Genomic DNA, 20781 nt, shown 5'->3' on the forward strand with positions numbered 1-20781 from the left:
GTTACACTTAGGATTCTCTGTGGGGTTAAACTCACTGCTAAAGTGCTGTCGCCAACATTGGTGGTGATGAGTCCTTCAATGGTGCCATACTCCACATCTCGAGGATTGAGGCGTTCTTGGTTGCGCCTTTTAAATTTTCGAAGAGCAACTCCCAGGAGACAAGCTAGAAGGCATACTGCGAACACTACAGAGAGAATGATGAGGCCAACCTCCAGGTGGAAATTCTGTGTTCCAGAAAATGACTTCCCTGCAGTAGGGGGAGAACAGAGTAATTGGCTGTAAAGATCCCTGTTTCTTTATTATTTGGCATAACAAATAACCCTAACAGTTAGCTCCTGATCCTAAGCACACAGCCTCACAAACCACACAGTGTTAAAACTAAAATACTCCTAATACCTGGCAATGGCCCAGCCATTTCAACTATCATCCAATAAGGCACAACTAGAGTTTGAAAAAACTCCACTGAGAATCAACTATATTAATGTATGTATGTCAAAGTGCTTTTAAAATATAAAGTACTGTACAAATCTCTGATATTACTCTTATTAACTTGATTTTGATATGTAAAGATATTTTATCACCAAGCCCTTACAGACAGATACTACACTGTAATATCTTCATGAGAAAGTGCTGAGTTAAAACCAAATTACTCCATCTGTGGTCCTTCTCTTTAATATTCTTAGATGTCTACTGCTAAAATTCTCATTGATCTTTCCACATCACGATTTCTGCCTAAAAACCCATTCATTCACCTGTATGTTTACTCCCCGATTCACATACCCATTCACTGACTCACTCTCTCATTCCGACATTATTACATTACCCATTCAAACACTGTGTATTAGTGAAAGACTTCAACTATCACTTGAACAAATAGTCACAAAGTCTTTCTACTTGCCTGGTGAGTTAAAACAAAGTTCCTGGATTGGATCGTGAAGGTTCATAACCAAAGGCTACCAAAATAATAATCACCTCTGAATTTCAGACTCCTTCACAACATCATGTCCCCAAGCACTGTTCTTCTCTACACATGCCTTACTCGCCTCCTTGTTCCTGGCCCTTTCAGCAATCCAATCTCGAGCCCAACTTCCTTTATGCATTCCTTTGACTTCCCAAGCCAATGACTTGGCATTCATGTTATGCCATGACCTATGGCATTTCTATGGTGAAGTATAAACTAATTAAATACAACACTGAATGATTAATATATGGCCTCCTTAGTGAGATTAGAAATCCCTTAAAAAAAGAAAATAAATCTTCTATTAAAACCTAGGGCATGGCAGAGTTTTCTGCAGATTAACAACATCATATTATTGACATCCTAATTTGCATATGAATGAAGATACTTTTTCATGTCCACTCAATTAATAAAAATTTTACTCACCAAGTATGAGTCAAATTTATTTTATCAACTGCCCTTTTAGTGTTAACATTTAAGTACTTGATTTCTCTTTTCTAAAATTTCTTTAACTATGCAACCCTATTTTGTTTATGAGAATTTATCCTTCCCTTATGTCTTAAAGCCATCACCATAAATTCAGAATTGCTATAATGGGACCCAGTATCAGCTTTCCATTTTCCTTCCTGATCTCTTGCTGGTTGACGTTTCTTGCAATGAATGCTCCCAGTGGCCTTCCCTATTCAAATTTTTGGTTTCTTTCTTCTTTCAGGTGCAAAATTAAATAACATTATATCTCAAAAAGTTTGTGGAAAATGAAATTAAAAGGTAAGCTTATTAGGGTGAAAAAAATTTTGAAATCCATGCACATTTTTTTCATAATACACATTTCCCATGAGCTTTCTGAAGACCCCTGGAATATTAACGGTATACTTCTGACTTGGAGACAATCTATATAAGCCTGCAAGGACTCTGAGCCAGCAATTTAGGGCTCATTTTAGGGGGAAATAGTTTCACAGCAGAATTGATTTTCATAGACTATGGATTCCATATTAAATGCAATAGAGAGAAAAATCCACATAAACTACAGGATTCATGCAAGATCTCATCCAACTTGTAGTTTCAGCAATAGAAGACTGGGAATCCGATCTGAGAAGAGAGGTCACTGAGCCTTTTTGTGGCTCCTTCCTCATCAAGGAGGAAAGGCATTCCATTGAGCCAGCAGCCTCGTATGCCATGTTTCTTCCAACACAGTGACTTAGAGATGATTATTTCTAAACTAGAATTATTTCAAAAATTATGAACAAAAATATAGTCCCTTAACAGAAAAACATGCGAGGAGGTGATCACCTGTTCTTGGCAACCATTAGAGAACTGGTCAGGCAAGCCATCCCCAGAGTGGACAAGGCCTTTCCATCTTTCTCTAAAATGTCCACCCTCCTTTCAGTTGCCAACAGGCCAGGGTTTTCTCTGCCTCACCTACAGCTACCTTCCTCCTCTCATCACCCACAGCTCAAAGAGTCTCTATCAAGTCTTGGGGCCACTTAGGTCTCTAACAGACATGGAATCAGCAACTTTGATAAAACCCCATGATCTAGAAATAGAAAAGTCAATGGGAACCTTTAGTGGGCAGCTGGGCCGTGATGTTCCTGTTACACCAGTCCCCTTGGCAGCACTCCACAGCCTGGCCTGGTGATGGCGGCGTCTTGCAGGTCATCTTGCCCTGCTCGTAGACCTGGAAGCAGCCTTTCTGGTAGACGTGGAAGCCATCGTTGATACTTAATGAGGAGAAGCACTGCTGGCCTTCACAGTGGTCCTCACTCCCACAGGAGAGACCTTCACATACACACATGTAGAGTTTGTGGTTGACCTTGGGCTTCTCATCTGAAAAAAGGGAGAGGAAGGGGGGGAAAAATCACTTTATGTGTTTCACCCCCAATGAGGGAGTAGCAGTATCTCCATGACCATTCCCAACAGATTCACTGAACAGAATGTCGTAGCCAATGACCTTGATGCACACAGTCTGTGACCTTGTCACTTGAAAAGCCACTAAATAATAGCCACTTCTCTATTATTGCATTTACACAGGCTATGTACTCTTTTAAAGCACACCAGGCCAAAGTGTCGTTATTGCCTATTCACAAACTTCTATAAATGAGTTTCTGTACCATGTTTTCCCCACTACCTTTGGCTTACTGGACTCTAAGATCCCAATTCTTTCATCAAAAGAAAATGCTTTATTGGATTATTGTGTTCATTATATTTATTTTATAGAAAAAGATGGCTCCTAAATATATGGCGGCTGCTAATATCACTTCCTGCTAGCTCCGTACAAATTTGCATCAACTAGTGCAACAGGGAAGGCTGATGTCCCTATTTCAGAACCTGACTGCTTCAGAAATACATTAATAAAGAGTTCATATGAAGAGATGCATGACCTATAATTACAAATCGTGTTCTCAATATTTCCAGCTATATGCCTAGACTAACTTCAACAGTGGTAACATTGAGGTTTTGATGCTGATCATAATGGGAATTAGCTTCTTAAAGCATTTTCAATTGGCAGGAAAAGACCTGGCACCCAACATCCACAATGAGAGTAGAAAGAGACAAAGGGAACAAAACAAAGCTTGAACAATAAGTAACAGATAGGACCAAAGGGAGAGTTCACACCTGGTGAGTGCAAGGTGCAATGGAAAGAGAGGCAGAAACATATCATCAGGGAAGCATACCTAATCAGACCTCCTAATTGCCTCTTTCTCAAAACACTTATTTGCAGTTCCATTTGTCACAGCACTCTTTGCCCCCTCTGCTGTTGAAATGATTAGTTCAGACTTGCTGGTCCCAACAGTTTCTAGCAGCGACGAAGGAAAGTGAAGAAGACAGAATGTAAACAGCCAAGTCCTAGAGGCCCATGATTAGTTAGCTGAGGCTGCTTTCAGCACAGCCCTGCTCATATAAGGAAATCCAGCTTCCAGAACTCCCTCTGAAGGTCCACGGCCCAGAGAGGCGGCCTTCTAATCCTTGAACCGCGCTCACTGGTGGGTCTGCGAGACAGCCGCTTCTTTCTTAAAATAACAGGTCAGGGGGCTGTGCTTTCAAGAGAAGACCTTCAGGTAAGGTCTTTGAAAATGTCAGGTTCATTTACACAGATTTGTGTGGGCGTGTGTAGAGATGTGGGTTATCTCAAAAAAGAGAAGAGCATTCTTCATCTTTCTTCCCTCTTCAAAGAAGCGGAAAAATAGTTCACTGCCCACTGTCATGTGGGTGCCTCATCCCACAGAGCAAGTGCAAGCAGACACACAGACACAAGCCTTCTATTTATAATTGACTTGCTAGTTCTTTTGAAAACCACAAGGGGCTCTTCCAAAAGTAAAGACGGGCCTGAAAGCCGAAAATCCGAAATAGCCACTGCCAGTGCTATGTGTGTCACCAGCCTCACCCCTGAGAATCGAGAGCCCTCAGACATCTTTAATGAGCAAACATTTTAATTAGCAAAGAGATAGTCTTTACGTTTTCTGCCTAGAGAAATCCAAGAGCAATTCCAGCACCAATCTATGTCTATGAGAAGAAACACATATATTTGCTGATATAATCTAGCAAAAAGTTTACACTTGCCAAAAGACAGTTGAAAGATAATATTTCTAGGGAGTCTAGACATGCTTGTCACTCTTGAATGGCACCAAGCTGGGCTGAGCGCTGCCAACTATGCTGCACAGCAGGTGATGATCTTGGGACGGAAACGGCTGAGTAGGGTGAGGGGCAGAGCCCACGGTGCCAATGGTGTCCTGGTGATTTGTTTGTGATCCTCAGCAGAGAATTAAAAAGACTATATTTCAAAAGTGAAATAATACAATGGATCTAAACCTGAAACCCAAACATATATTTTGAAACTCCTAATATTTTTAAAAGGCCACAGATATCCAAGGAGATATACCTTACAGATCAAAAGATATGTGCTCGCTGATGCTGAGCTGGGACTTGGGGGTTCAGTGTTGGGTTCGAGGGGGCAAAATGAAAATAAACTAGGAGAGCAGCTGTTCATGCAATGAGAGTGGACTGAGGGGAATGATTTATTCAACTTGCTGCACCAAAGGTCCACCAGGAACAGCAGCAGCAAACAAGTCCTACCCCGAGACTGCACAGGCCCACGTAACACTGATCCTATAGAAAGAGACGGTCCAAGGACATCCAAGAACTAATGATACTTGTGACTCTAAGGAAAAGTGTTAAGTGTTTAAAATATAAAATAATGTCTCTAACATGCTTTCAGAATGAACTCTGTGCTTGAAGTTTCAGCCCAAAGTCTGAGTCCAGACAGGCAAGAAGGGACACTGCTTTTCCAAGGCCTCTAGTTCATGACAGATGCATAGGTAGGCTGACAGATGTGTGGAGAGTAACCTAAAGAATCCTGACAGAAATGAGCAGCCTCAAGCAAGTACCACCTTCAGTGAAACTCAACTCACTATATGCCCAACTCTGTAGGGTACATAGGCCTAAGGCAGTATCGATCTACATCCGATCTTAACCCTACGGATCCTAAACTAATGAACAAGGATCCATTCCTTCATTGAACACTTCCTCTGAGCCTTCTGAATACTTTTGGGAGGTGCTTACAGATGACCAGGGCCTGAGGACTAACTCCAAGTTGGTGACCCTTTTCAGTCAAGATGTCAGAAAGCAGGGTTTTCATTGTTTTCACCCTCCACAATCGAGAAACAGAAAACAGGCAGGGAACTGCTGTTAGCGATATGTAATAATTAACTTGAGAACTGATATGAGCTGAGTCCAGTAGTTAGCTAATGAAAAAAGAGTAAAACCTTCTCCAACTTCTTTTTCCTATTTTCCCCTCACCCAATACTAAATCTTTACAGTTTGTACATTCCCATAAAACTAATAGCAGACTCTCTCGTGTTTTTAATTTTGTATACACTCAACTGTAAAGGAAGATCGGGAATTTATTAAAAGATATGAATTACCACACATAAACACAGCCACATTGATTAAATGCCACTTTGGCAATTTCAGTCGGACAGAGTGGATTAGTTCAAAGAGATGCCAAAAAGATTTTCTGAGCTAGGATTACTACCTTCACAGAGAAGGTTAAAAGCGAGACAGCAGTGTTCTCAGATCTCAGAATCCACAACTCTTAGGAATACGGCAGGCCTCAAAATGTCCATGACTCACTTTTTCAGTCTCGTTGCAGTTGGGAATAACCGTAACGTGTGTGGACCTGTGGGCAGGATGGCTGGGGCAGAGAATGATCACAAAACCCATCTAAAGGCCACAGGTGTGGCCCCTGAGTCTGGCAGACCATGATACGAAAGGACACCAAGGAACGGACAATGACATCCCTGTAACTGAGTCCAACAGCTCCAACAGGAAGCACCGTTTCTGATGTGAGCATTCTACACCTGCCTGTGCAAATAACCAGCAAGTGCCCTGGCAGAAGGCAGCCAGTCTACTCCACCTAATTGACATTCATTTAAATAATTCAGTCATTTGAATGTCAAGCTAGAGGTATTGCCTCTCTTGAGCACTCACCCACGTTGTCTGCTCTACAAGGCACCTCCCGGCATTACTCAGTGTTATGGCTGCCACAGTCTGCCCTTCGTGTCACCAGAATCTGAGCTGTGTGAAAACCCAGGCACTAGCGGCTGGGAACAGAGGGAGTTCTGACCACAAGCGGAGGCTGCCTCCAGCAGACCAGTACCACTGGCGAGGATCCAGGCTGGCTCCACAACCCAGAGGTGCAGGCTGGGAATCCCAGGAGTTCAGCAGGGCCAGATCTTTAAGATTTTTTTTCTTCTTCTGAGTGATATTTAGCTCACCATCTGGACACACCTACTCTGAGTCTAATCCTAGACTGGCAGAGGAAAAGGCAGAGCAAAGAGAAGTGCAGACTCTCCAAGACAGTTCATGGTTTGTGATAATCTTGTATTTCATAGTAAAAATATTGCTATTTATGTACAAGGGGAGCTTTAGCAATCTAGGCACAAAATACCATGGATGTGTTTAGCCCCCACTCGCCCAGACATGCACTGTGTAACGTGTTAAAGCATTTAAACTGATTATCATTCTCAATGGTGCACAAACACTCACATTTCCTACACGAAGGTCTTTGACAGAAAAGATAAATGACAATCTAGGAGTAAACCAGCCCATAGCTATCACACACCCTAAAGGTCAGCAAAAGAAACAGGCTGAATTTTTTTTCAAACGCACTTCAAGGTAGAACAAATAATAATGCAGCAATTAGGCCGTAATTATAAACGTCCGAGAGCTCAGAATTTGTATGGGCTGAAAAAGGAACTCCAAACATCCCTGGACTCCTTCCAACAATCTACATGCTTGGCTCCTGTGCAATGGTAACTTATATTAAGTTTATAGATTAAGGCACTCCTTCCGTCGTCTCCTAACCCAGGAGCACACTTTGGCAACTCTCCAGACTGCAAGCTTTTGAGATCTCTGGCATTAAACAAAGGCTTAACGAAGGATGCTGCAATGCCAGACTTCCCTGCCAGCAAGCCTGCTCCTAAGACAGAAACACAAAGGTCCATCCGGAATGCCCAGTGAAGGGCATTTGATCCTCTGGCAAGAAGGCAGGCTATAGGCTGAGGGATGAATATACCAAGTGCCTAAATAAGCGCTCATTGTGAAATCCTCATTGAGCCAACACAAATCATCTTTTTTTTGTTTGATCAAACACATTGATACTTAGTAAAATTGTAAAGCCAAAAAGAAAATGTATTGCAGGAGTTATGTGAGAGAACACGAATATTCAAACAAGATGCCACTAAACTAGAATAACGACAACAAAAATCTCCAAGACGTTGAATTTGTGACTGCATTCGTCCACATGTGTTCGTCCTCAGGATTTCCTAACTCAACAAATGGTCTCCCCATTCATTCGTTTGCACAACTCTAATTCTCTCTGGCTTTGAGTAGTTACCCTGGCCTACACGTCCTGGTTGATGGGGTCCCTGCCTGCTGTCCAGGCTCTTCCCAAGCTTGTGGAAATTCTTGGATGGCTTCTTTCAGAGGAGAATTGCCTTCACAATGAAGATTTGCCTTCCTACCTGCCAGCACCCCATTGGTTTAGTTGGTGTCTCTCTACCAAGCAGATTTCCTCCTATGCTTTATTTCCTCAAACTCCCAAATTTAAAGTAGGAGCCCCCATTTAGACACCCGCACCCGTGTGTCTGTACGGCTGTTCAAAGTCAAGCCCCTCACTCAGAGGGTAGGCACTTGGCTCACCGCTGCCACCCCGCCATGGCTTCAGAACTTGGCCGGAGGACAAGCCTGATGAGTGTTTGCTGCGGCATGAATCTTCTTTTCACAGAAAGGATTTAGAGGTGGGAAGAGACCTGATGCTGGTTTTCAGAGCAGACTGAGCCCATAAAGTCTTTAAATGTCAGCAGAGATCTTAAGGCAAGGCTTAGTCACTGAGCGGCATGTCTGTACAAACCATTTCTTCCTAGAGGAACTCGCCCGCCGTACCCTCACGACTGTTCACTACTCAGGCTCCCAAGTGTCGAAAATTAGTGCTTTGGGTGGGATGGTAAGTTTCTTGCTTGTTAAGAAAAAAAAAGAAGAAGAAGAAGAAGTAAACTATAAGAGCTCCTAACATTAAAAAAAAAAAAAATGCTGTACATTAATGAATGGCTGGACTTTTATGAGAGGTCCTGTCTTGGGCAGCTTTCTGAAGACTTGTGCTGTTCTGCTGACCAGCCCGTCAGACACAGTGAGTGCCTCCAACACCAGTTTAGAGCCATCAGTGAAGACTGGGCTTCCTGGCAGAGAATAAGCTGAACTGGTCTTTGCTTTTTTTCCCCTATCAGTGAAATAATGGTGCTTTCAGCAGGGAGTGGGGAAGAGTGAATTACATCATTTTCCCCTCTTGCTTTGCTGAAGGTGATAAGGATTCCTAAGTCATCCTGCATTGAACTGATGAAGCTAAGAGAGAGAGAGAGAAAAAGAATGCCATCTGTTTATTTTGTGTCTGGGCTGACTCCTTGTCTCTGAAATAATCCCTGTAAATTAAGCCTATTGCAGCAGCCACACCTTCTATTTCCAAGCCAGAATCTCAGCCTGTGTTCAAGTGACTAACAAATTAAAGAATATTGTGGGGTAATGACCTAAGACAATATTGGTCTGTCTTTTCCACACTTCTTATGACTCCCTGAAGGCAGCAAAGACTTGGCTTTAACATACACACCATGTCTATGAAGCAACTGCTTAATACAGGGAGAAAATAATGACCTCTTTCTTCATTCTGCATTCAAACTTTTTGGATTTCTGCTTTAAAGAAACAAATGATCACAAGGCCCAACAGAAATTACCTACTGAGGAATACTTTAATAGACCAGATAATATACTCTCCTCTCCATATATGCAATGCCCATATCTGACTGAAGGTCCAGGTATAGGCAGAGTAACAGCAAGTACCCACTGCCTGTAAGAAGAGGGAAACAAGCTACTCACAGTGAATTACAAATACCTCAGAGAGGTTAATCATTGTTAGCCTGATATGCCGTCCATGTACTGAAGTCTCAGGCTGGAAGCTCTCTCCACAGTCCAGGAAGAAGTGTGGGCTCTGTGGACTCATTTCTCGTTCTCCCCCATCCCCAGCCCTTGGGCTGACAAGGACAGGCAATTCCCTTGAGGATGTCCTACCTGGGCTCTAAACTAAGATTTTTGGTTTTACCGGAAGCCTTAGGCAACCAGCACTATACTGGACAGAACAAAAGAGAAGAAACCACTGTGTGGCTCCAGTGCCTCCCTCCACCCCTGCATCTCTCTCTATTTCACCTTTTTCTTTGGGACTCAGGGACCAAGATCCTCCAAGGTGCCCACTGTTGGCTCTAGTTACCATCAGCCTCTATGGCACCCTGAATCTTTTCCATAAGTTTTAACCAACATAGATAAGCCCTTCAAAAGTTGGGCAGGACTCAATTTGTTTAACAACAGTTTTGGAATGTAGCCTCTGGGCATTATGGTACCCAACAATAGAGATGAAAATGTCCTCAACTTGTTAAATTTCCCCTCTCTAACTCCCTATCTTACCAAACTCTTGAGGAATTTACAGAGGGGACACAGAAACTTCTAGGCTACTTTCTTCTCATCCTCCAGGAAAGATTTTAAAAAACAAAAAAGGCTAAAAACTTGGGGGAGAGAGCATAAATCTCTGATATTACTACTTCCCAATCTCTCAGTTTCTCCATTGATTTCCCAAGGCCCTATCAAATCTAGATTTCCATAAAAGGTTCATGAGAAAAAGAGCTCCATGTCTTCAATCCCATGAACACAAGTCTTGTGCATCTGTATGCCAGCCTTTGTAACTATGTTTGTTTCATATAATCTTCTTTTCCCTATCAGTCGAATTAATATAGTCCAAAACAGTTCATTAACCACCAAACTCAACACATTTAAGATGGTTGGCTTATTAGTCATAGAAAAAGATCCTTTAGGCACCGTGAGATGGTTGAGTTTGGGCCATCTGGGGCTTATCCTTTTTTAACCTGAACCACAAAACAGCTCCAGGTGCCTACACTCCAGACAGAAAGAGAAAGGCTCTTTTCAGTGCTGTGAACCAGAACTGGCTTCTCAAACACACAATCCCTCCCTCCCCCTCAGTCTCTGCCATGGTAAACCACTCCCAGCTTCCACAATAATTTTGGACCGTGGCAGAAGAAAGCTAGCTAAATCTGAGATGTGTCACGAGGCCACTGGCTGGAGAGCAAGAAAATCTAAACACAAACCCAGGCAAGAGCAACGGGCAAAAGTTTCCAAAGATTCCCCTTGGCTTCTGTGCCTGCAGATCACTGACGGCCTAAAGATAACCCAAGTATCTATGAAGGGTCACTTTTAAATAGTAGCTTGAATGCCACCAGTCACTTCAGAAGTATTTCCTTCCAGAGGCTGCTTCCATCCACTTTGGCGTGCCGAGTCAAGCCAACAACGGCAAGCCTGCTAAAGAGATGAAAGCCCAGAAGGAAATGGAAGGAGTCCCAATGGGGAACAGGCAGCTCCTACCATGCTGCAATTCTATTCTGTGACTCTTCATGTGCCCACATTTGGGCCACTGGGAAATAATAATCTAACAAAGACACACTTTTTAGAAATGAGCGACTGACAATCACTGGGGATCTGAGAGCAGGAATATAATGAAATTACATCATGTAGCTCATTTTCTTCCCTTCCTAAAGCTGCAGCAGCATAAGCCATGAATGGATACACCCAGGAAGTTTTTAGGAAAGCCTTGCCCTCTAAAAGAAAACTCAGACCTCTTAAATCTGTTAGACCACTGTTTGAGAAAACAGAACTATATGGGGTCTTCAGACACATGTTGTAGACACCAAGGCACTGTGGCCATCCATTTACCACAGCACTCCCAAATAACAGCTCAGAATCCAATTGCTTTTTTTTCCCTTCCTTTTAAGCAGGACTGCAATTCCCAAGATCTTCCTAAAAGCCATTAAAGTCTGCTCAGCACCTCACCTTTCCACCAAATGAGTCTACATTGTCCTAAATGGCAGTTGGCCAGGGACTGGTGTACAAGAGACAGGTGCTCAGTGAGCTATTTTCAGTGGCTATCAGCGCAATCAGGAGCTGCACACGCTCAGTAGGCAGACAAGTTTTGGTTACATTTCAAATTCTAGGCAGCCAAGAGACATACACCTTTCACAGCTGCCAGGACAACCAGCTGCCCTGTGCTCCTCCCAAGACGGGAGTAATGAAAACAGTGTAACCTGGCCAGCCAACATGCCAGTGAGCAAGCTGTACCTCTCATTTCATGGCCTGGGTTATTCTGAGCTAGGCTTATTGACACTCCATGGCAACACAGGAACAAAGGGCCAGCCAGAGGATTTATAGGTCTTGAAAAAGTTGCTAGAAAAATCAGTAGCCCAGGCTTCTGTTTTCATTAAAAAAATTAGTTGTGGAATATTATATTATTGTTATTTTATTACTGTTATTACTATTTGTGGACTACCTGTAATAAAGTTCTACTCTTCAAACTCATGTTTTGTTTCTGTTTTATGTGTTGTCGGTGAGTTGCTTTGGTTGGGATGCCTATGAAAATGCAGAAGCACTAGTTTTCTCACCCCTGTAGTTCAAATGCTGCCATAACATATAATCCACTTCCATTCCACCACTCTTTCAAAACACAGGAAGTATCTCTCCTAAATCTTTCATAGCTCTCCACTGTCTTCAGGGTACAAGACAAACACCTTAGGCACAGGCTCTGCCATAATTACAGGCTCTACTCCCTTCTCAGGACTTGACATCCTCACAGTCTCATTTCTTTGAGCTCCACCCTTCTCCTGCCTAAAACGTCTTTCATAGTCCTTCCTTTGTTGGCCTAATGCCTTTCTATCTTCCAAAACTCTGCCTCTGGGGGGGCCAGCGCTGTGGCTCAGCGGGTTAAAGCCCCAACCTAGAGCGCTAGCATCTCATACGGGTGCTGGTTGGAGTCCCAGCTGCTGTACTTCCAATCCAGCTCCCTGCTAGTGCACCTGGGAAAGCAATGGAAGATGGCCCAAGGGTTTGGGCCCCTGCACCCATGTGGGAGACCCAGAAGAAGCTCCTGCCTCTGGCTTCGGATCACCTCAGTTCCAGCCATCGTGGCCATTTGGGGCGTGAACCAGCAGATGGAAGACCTCTCTCTCAGTAACTCGGTCTTTCACACTCTGCCTCCCCAGATTTTCATCACCAGTCCCAGCCCTGTGTGAGATGAAGACCCTTCCTGTAAGGAAGGTATTCACCTGACTTTGACAGCAGGAACCTTTTGTTATTTATGTGCTGTGGTTTGGATGCAGGTTGCTCCCCAAAGCTGAGTCTTGGTGCTCAGTGTGGAGCTGTTGCAGCGGTGAGACCTTTAAGAGGTGGGGAAGTGCCCTCAAAAGGGATCAAGATGGCTCTTGTAGGACCCCTGAGCTCTCAGAAGGACAAGTAGTTCAGAGAGCAAGTCGGACCCCTGGACTGCACTTTGGCTTCCTGTTTTAAGATGTGCTCTCTCCCTCTCACACTTGCTGTCAGTCACTTGGCCATCATCAGGAGCTGAACACACAAGGCTGCCTGATCTTGAACTTTCAGCCTCCAAAACTGTGAGCAAATTACACCGCTTTTCTTTATCAAGTTACCCAACCGCAGGTATTTCATTAAAGTCTGAAAACACAGACTAATGCATTTTGTTTACATGGCCAGGGTCTACCAATGCTGTCAACTGGTCCCCACCGTAATTTATCTTTGAAAAAATGTAAAAGAATGTGAGATCTTATTATAACTGGGTCTTTTTTCTCAAACTCAGAATAAATTATTTGAAAAGGAGTATGTGTTCTCCTATTGCCTCCTCGGTTCAGACCAGTCCCACAGTCTCTTGTAATATTATTGATGTGTATTATGATAATTATTAATGTAGCCAACATTATTTATTCATTTGTCAACTATCTATTGAGCACTGACTACACAGCACACACTTTTGTGGATGCTTTAGGATAAAATGAGTAATATCACCAAGTCCTGGGCTCCAGTGGGAGAATGTCCAGGGCTCACTACTTGCCCATCATGCTGCATGTATTCCCCTGACTCTTCAAAACAAGCTGAGTGCTATTATCATCTCCATCACACTGTGCATCCCACGCTCAGAAAGGTGAAGTAACATACCGACACACAGCACAAAGGATACAGCTAATGATGCTGGCTGGCTTTGCTCTTTCCTGAGAAAGGTTCAATTCCAACAGACAACCAAGAACCTTCTCTTCAGAAGACACTGACTCTGAATAGCAATATTTGACTATCAAAAATTATCCTGAGGCAGGTATTTAGCCTAGTGGCTGAGATACTAGTTAAGACATCCCATTCCATGTTAGAGGGAAACAACATGATTTCTGGTCCCAGCTTCCTATTAATGAAGACTCTGAGAGACAACAGTGAGGGCTCAAGTGACTGGGTTCATGCCACCCCCATTGGAAACCTGGATTAAGTTCTTATCTCCCAGCTTTGCCACCTCCCTCCCCCAGCCTACTGCAGACACTTGAGGAGTGAACCAGCAGATAGGAACATACTTGCTCTTTCTCTTCTCCTCTCTCTCAAATAAGTAAATATTTTTAAAATTTCAACTTGGAGAAAGTGGGTGATAAAGAAGAGTTGCTAACAGATCCAAAAATATAGATAGCTAGGAGGATTAAGTTTGTGTTCTATAGCACTATAGTGTACATAGAGTTAACAATAATTTGTTGCATATTTTAAAATTTTTTATTTATTTACTTTTTAAAAAATTGTTTGAAAGAGAGACAGAGAGAATGAGACAGAAACAAAGAGATATCTCCCATTTGCAGGTTCTTTCCTCAAATGCCCCCAATAGCTAAGGCTGGGCCAAGAGCCCAGAACTCCATCCAGGTCTTCTGCATGGGTAGCAGGGACCCAAGAACTTGAGACATCATCTGCTACTTCCTATGGTGCTAAGAACAGGAAGCTAGAATTAAAAGCAGAACCAGAGGGCCAGCGCCGTGGCTCAGTTGGTTAATCCTCTATCTGTGGCACTGGCATCCCATATGGGCGCCAGGTTCTAGTCCCGGTTGCTCCTCTTCCATTTCAGCTCTCTGCTGTGGCCCGGGAAGGCAGTGGAGGATGGCCCAAGTGCTTGGGCCCTGCACCCGCATGGGAGACAAGGAAGAAGAACCTGGCTCCTGGCTTCGGATCAGCACAGCGCCGGCCATAGTGGCCATTTGAGGGGTGAGCCAACGGAAGGAAGACCTTTCTCTCTGTCTGTCTCTCTCTCTAATTCTATTTATTAAATAAATAAATAGATAAATAAAAATAAAAAGAAGCAGAGCCAGGACTCAAACCAGATTCCAATATGGAATATGGTCATCTCAAGACGTGTCTTAACCACTACACCAAAAACCATCTCATTTACCATATATTTCAAACTAGCTAGAAGAGAGGGCTTTATGTATTCCTGACATAAAGGCTAAAGGTTAGAGGTGGTAGATAGGCTAATTATCCAATGTTGATCATTATACAATGTGTACATATATCAAAATACCACACTGAACAACATAAATTATATACAACTATTAAGCATCACTTGAATTTTTAAAGCTTTTAAAAAAATACTAATCCTAAAAAAAGAAAAAAATACTAATCCTTTGAAATATTAAAATTATGAAGCATATGTTCAAGGATGGGTAATTAAAAGTAAAGAAACCACAAATGTGAGTTCCACATGGCATTCTGAAGCACTAGGTGTCAAATTTTAAACTGGACTCTGGGTAGGTTTTTATTATTCTTTATGACCTTCCAGAAAGAATCCCTGAGTTTTCTGGTCTTATTCGTTTGGCTATTTATTTATTCACAGCTACTTCAGTGTAGGTTCTAGAAACCAGAGGATAAAATAAAAAGCAGGAGAAAAAAAAATGAATAAAAAGAAAGGCCATCCCACACAACCTCCTCCAAAAATCATCATTTAATTAAAAAATACAGGCAGAATCAGTTTTTTCTTTAAAGTGAATTTCACCACCACCTCCCCAGGAGGAATTTCTCATTCTTCCTCTTATCCCCTCTCTTCTTCCACATCCCCAGAATATAAATATCCTCAGAAAGTCCATGTTCTGCTGTAACCCACAACAAAGAATTAGACGCAGCATTAACCATGGCTCTAGGAAACACCCTGCTCACCGAGCTCTGACTCAGCTGATTAGAATCAGACAGCAGCTGTTCCAGTGTTATGACCAAGGCTGAGAAGGCGCGAATGTAAACTTCCCTCTTCCTGTCAAATCACTGGCGTGGAGAGAGATGATGGTCAGGCTACATGAACTTGTAAAAAACTACAAGGTGCTAGGGTGGCTTTGGTGGGGAGTATTCCAGCTGACCTCAGGTCTGCTGTGAGCACTTTCTCCTGCAGGCAGCAGGACATTCTAGGCGGGGAACCCATGGCAGCACACTGGCGGTGTCTGTTTTCTCGTATGTGCTACACCCGTTCATGGCGAGTGAAATCAGCTCAGTGGTTCAAGACAGATTTCTTTCTGCATTAAGTAAAATTACACTGAATAGTATAAAAGAGAGGAGAAATGGGGACACATTAAACTTAGCAAAAGTAATTACTGTTTCGTGAAATTCTCATTCCAGATGTGTGTGTGTCCTATATATGCACCCGGTTCTAATTCAAAATGTCTCTTGCTGTGAGTCAGAAGTTGGAAAGCCACTCCGCCCAGTGTCTTACGCCATCTTAGAATGACATGAGATCTGAGTAATTACGACTGCTACAAATAATCATTATCTATGGAAGCTTGCCTGAGGTCATCCTGGACTGAAGAGGGATGCTCTAGAAGACAGTTAGCAGTATTTTCAGAGTTACAAATTAATTTTTAAATGTATTCATTTTCCTTGTTTTTTTTTAATATGAAAATTATATCTATGACATGCTACAAACCTCCAGTTTCATTAGATTTTCCATCAATTGGAGAGAGATCCGCCCTCACACTCTTGAGATCCACTTCTATTACAGAAAGCTTAAGGGGCTGGCACTGTGGCATAGTAAGGCTAAGCCTTCACCTAAGGTGCCAGCATCCCATATGGATGATCTGGCAGCTCCTCTTCCAATCCAGCTCTCTGCTGTGGCCTGGGAAAGCAGCAGAACATCCCAAGGGCTTAGGCCCCTATACCAGCATAGAAGACCTGGAGGAAGCTCCTGGCTCCTGGCTTCAGATCGGCCCAGCTCCAGCCATTTCAGCCATTTGGGAAGTGAACCAGAGGATGGAAGACCTTTCTCTCTGTCTCTCCCCTCTCTGTCTATAACTCTGCCTCTCAAATAAATCAATAAAAAGGAAGCTTAAAAGCCATTGTACTGTACACCCACTGTTGACCACAAGAAAATCATTTCATTAGCTGGGGTATTGGACTTTGTTTTCCCATCTGTTCAATACTCGACTTTCTTTGGATTCTTAAAGTCCTCCTACACCCTATGGCAACCCACCCACCACATATACTGTCTACTGGATGTGGCTGTACCCACAGCTGAAACAAGTATTTCCCAAGAAGGAAAGGTTAAAAGGGAGCTTTCTCACAGCTCATCTTGTACCAGTTAATACACAATGACTTTGTTACATAAGAAAATTTGATAATAAGAAAGCAGTACCTTAAAAGTGTGAAGTTTTGGGACTCCTGTTGTGGTGCAATGGCTTAAGCCTGCCATTTGCAAAGTCAGCATATCAAAGTACTGATTCAAGTCCTGGCTCTTGGCTTCCCATACAGTTCTCTGATAATGCACCTCAGAAATTCCCAGCTGATAACTCATGTACTTGGGTCCTGACTATCCATGTGGGAAATCAAAACGAAGTTCCTGTCTCCTGGCTCCAGCCTGGCCTAGCCTTGGTTGTTGTGGTCATTTGGAGAATAAAAGAGGGGGTAGATGATCTCTCCCTTCCTCTCTCCCTCTTTTCCCTGCCCCAAGTTTACCTTTTCCCTCCCCCTCACTCACTCTGCCTTTCAAATACAAAAATCTTGCTAAAAAATAAAAGTGAAGTGTTTCATTGGATATTTACATTTTAGATTTTTGTAGAAGCTCAGTACACACCATCTCTCCTACTGTCCCCTTAAATGTCACTTGTGATGATTCGTCAAAGAAAAAATTTTACTTTGAACAAAGGGGATAAATTATAGTAATGAGAATGAGAACAACAAATTTAACAAAGACATTTCTCTTATATTCATTCACCCCTCCAAGCCCTCCAAGAACTTCCTGAATTCTCAATAATTGAGAAATTCAAAGAAAGGCTTATTCTATTTTTCACCCAGTGGCAAAGAGGGGCACCTTTGTGGACCCTAACAAAAAGTCCATTGAAGTTATCCCCTTTCTTCCCTCATTGGGTAATTGGGTTGGAAAGTCTGAGTGGTGATGCCTTTGTAAATACTAAAATCAAGTCAACGTAGAAAATAATTCAGGGCCTAACAATCTTCTGTAGAACCGGCCAAAATCTCTTGCAACAAGATTCTACGTAAGTCCAACATCCCTTGCTACAATAAATCTAACTGTGGCTTGCAAATTAAGTAAAATGCGGGTTGTCTAAGCTTGGAACTAGTTAAGGAAGCAATATTCCATTTCAAGTATTTGTGTCATGGCCTTCACCACACATGCATACGCGGACAAAAGGAAAACGAACACACAGGCTCCGCCTTCTGCCCAGTGGCATAATAGTAGTATTAGAGCGTGATTAGTCTTATTAATGGGAAGGAAAGGAAAGAATATACAGGTAATTAGGACTCAAGTGCTCTTCTCTGCGAGAGCAAATAAAACTCTTCCTGCAGCTGGAGTTGTATATATAATGAACATGGAAAATCATCACGAGTAGGAAAGATGAGCAGCAAAAAACACAGATGAAGGGCCTCATCATTTGCTATCACGAGCCCTCTTCTTACCCTCTTAAATAGACTGGACTCAGCTGGATTCTAGCACGCACCAGACATAAGGTGAGGATAGATATAGCCAACTCAGGACATCCTCCCCAAAATGCAAAATTTTAAAGAGGATGACTAACAACTGAAACTCTCGCACACCATTCCTGCTGCCTGTGTCACCTTCAGCAAGAGCATCCATCAATGGAAAAGTACATCCAAAAGGCCTGTTTTTTTTGAATAATTGTGATGCTTATGGAAAATGACCTATCAAATGTAGTTAGGCCAACACCTGGCACAAATTAAGTGTTAAACATATACTACCTATAATGATCAGGGAGGTAGTACAGTAGGCATTTAGGGTCCACAGAACTTGAGAAATGTTCTACAGTTCACTCACACTCAACCAGTATCACAGTTTTGGACCTATTATATGAATGTTATCACGATTTCTAATCAATATTTAAGATACTTGGGACAAGGGGCTAAAAGCTGTCTTTTTAAAAAGACAAAAACTCAAACATATTTATGGGGTACCATATGATGTTTTAATCATATACACATGGTATAACGAATCAGGGAAAGTATATGTCTCCTCAAACATTGTAATTTTTTATGGTGAAAATGTCTAAAATCCTTTGACTTTTTCTAAAATACACAATGCCTTATCTATAGTCATCCTATTAGGTAATAGAATAACAAAATTTACTTCTCAGATCTAATTGTAACTTAGCACCCAATGAACAACTTTTCCCATTTTTACTTTTTTTAATAACTAAGACTACCCAACAAAACATATTAGAAGAAAATCTCTACATATCTGTTATGCATGCCCCATGAATATCATCTAGCATCACTGATGTACAACTAATAATTTCTTTAACTGCTCTGTAAATACTAAATCTGGGCCTATTTCCTTGTAAATTTAGTAGTCTGTAAAGTTCAGCACCAGACAAGCTAGAGTGCTATCACAAAGATTTTCATTATCTGCCATTATTTACCACTAAAGGTTAAGTGTTCTATACTTTACAAGTGCTTCACACCTCATATTGAGTACAAGGGGGGGTCTTCAAAAAGTTAATAAAAAATACCCGTTCTTGCAATTCCAATATTCCAACAAATTGTTTGAAGCACCATGGTATTACAAATAGAGTTTTATAGTGTTTTTTTTTTTTTAATTCCTAGTAAACATGTAAAAACAAAAGTCCCTTTCATGGAATATGTTACTGAGAGCAGAGTTGAGTCACAGAGGAAACTAGCACTAAGGCAACCACTATTACTATTAGGATGAAGCATTCCCTGGATACCCTGCTTTAAAAAAAAACAGCTATTGCTACTAAAGTAAGAAGCGCTCTTTTCCACACTTGTACCCATCCTAGCAGTGGTGGTATATTAAATAGCAAAACTTTAGTGGCGATCCATTTCCATTTCAGCCCAGACTAATTGGTTTCATTACTTATCTTCGCTGTAGCATTAAGAGGTCATTTGCTGAATTCTCTGGACAGCTTAAGAGCTGAAAGCAGGACAAAACAACCAATGGTATGGTTGCTAACATTGTTCTGCTAATGCCCTTTCTCTCCTCCCTTCCCCATTCTTACTCCACCCTCCCCAACTCCATACTATATTTAAACCTCTGTTTCTCTTACACTTTCTTTTCTCCTACCTTACCTGCACCCAGGTTCATCTACGATATCAACTGAAACCCAAAGTATCTGCCTAATACCATATAGAACTAAGATGGCACTTAGGGAAAGGTGTAAAATTTGGAGGGCCTTTAATCCAACATTCCTTAGATATTTTAATAACATTGCTCAGCAATTTAAAAAGGGATAAAAACCTAGAAACTTGCCTGTTATAAATGTCTCCAGAAACTGTCAAGTGTTCCCTGAAGTGTAAAATCACCTGCTGTTGAAACCACTGTTAACACATCAAATCTTCCTAGCTTTAATATAAGCCCATTTCTTCTTATTAATTCCTTCAACACTGCCACACAGGATCCTTTATCCATACATTCTTGGCACTAACTGACACAACTGCCATATTATTGGAATATCTTTTACAATGTTGCTTAGATTCTAGACTCCAAAGATCTAAATTAGTCTACAACAGTGCTGCCCAACAGAAACAAAATGTGAGCCACCATATGCAATTCTGAATTTTCTCAAAGTAGTGAAAAGAAATATGTGAAATTTACATTCTTATTGTCTTCAAAATCCAGTTTGTATTTACACTTACATCATATCTCAACTTACACTGTTCACATTTCAAGTGCTAATGTGATTAGCAGCACATTGTAGGAAAAGGGAGATACATAATATATGTCAATGGTACAGGCAGGAGGTAAGAACAGATCACATTCTGTAAGCCTGATACTCAGATATAACAAAACAGATTTCTAGTATATTAAGCACTGATTTTTCTTTTGTTGGCTACACTAACTTGCCAAATGAGATGCCTCCTTGGAGACTCATCAGTTATACAAAGTG

The 20781-nt window shown here is 41.9% G+C and overlaps 1 protein-coding gene across 2 annotated transcripts in view; it reads right to left on the minus strand.

Moving 5' to 3' along the window:
• The window catches only part of ACVR1 (activin A receptor type 1), a 134719-nt gene that overhangs the window by 31118 nt on the left and 82820 nt on the right, over positions 1–20781 (minus strand). For both annotated transcript variants that reach the window (XM_062186980.1, XM_062186990.1), the window contains exons 4-5: positions 2519–2782; positions 36–247 (exon numbers count right to left, since the gene is read on the minus strand). In XM_062186980.1, coding sequence (XP_062042964.1) covers positions 36–247; positions 2519–2782 — 476 coding nt within the window. The remainder of the gene's footprint in view (positions 1–35; positions 248–2518; positions 2783–20781) is intronic.

This window comes from Lepus europaeus, chromosome 1 (genome assembly GCF_033115175.1).
Source record: "Lepus europaeus isolate LE1 chromosome 1, mLepTim1.pri, whole genome shotgun sequence".
Classification (NCBI taxonomy): Eukaryota; Metazoa; Chordata; class Mammalia; order Lagomorpha; family Leporidae; genus Lepus; species Lepus europaeus.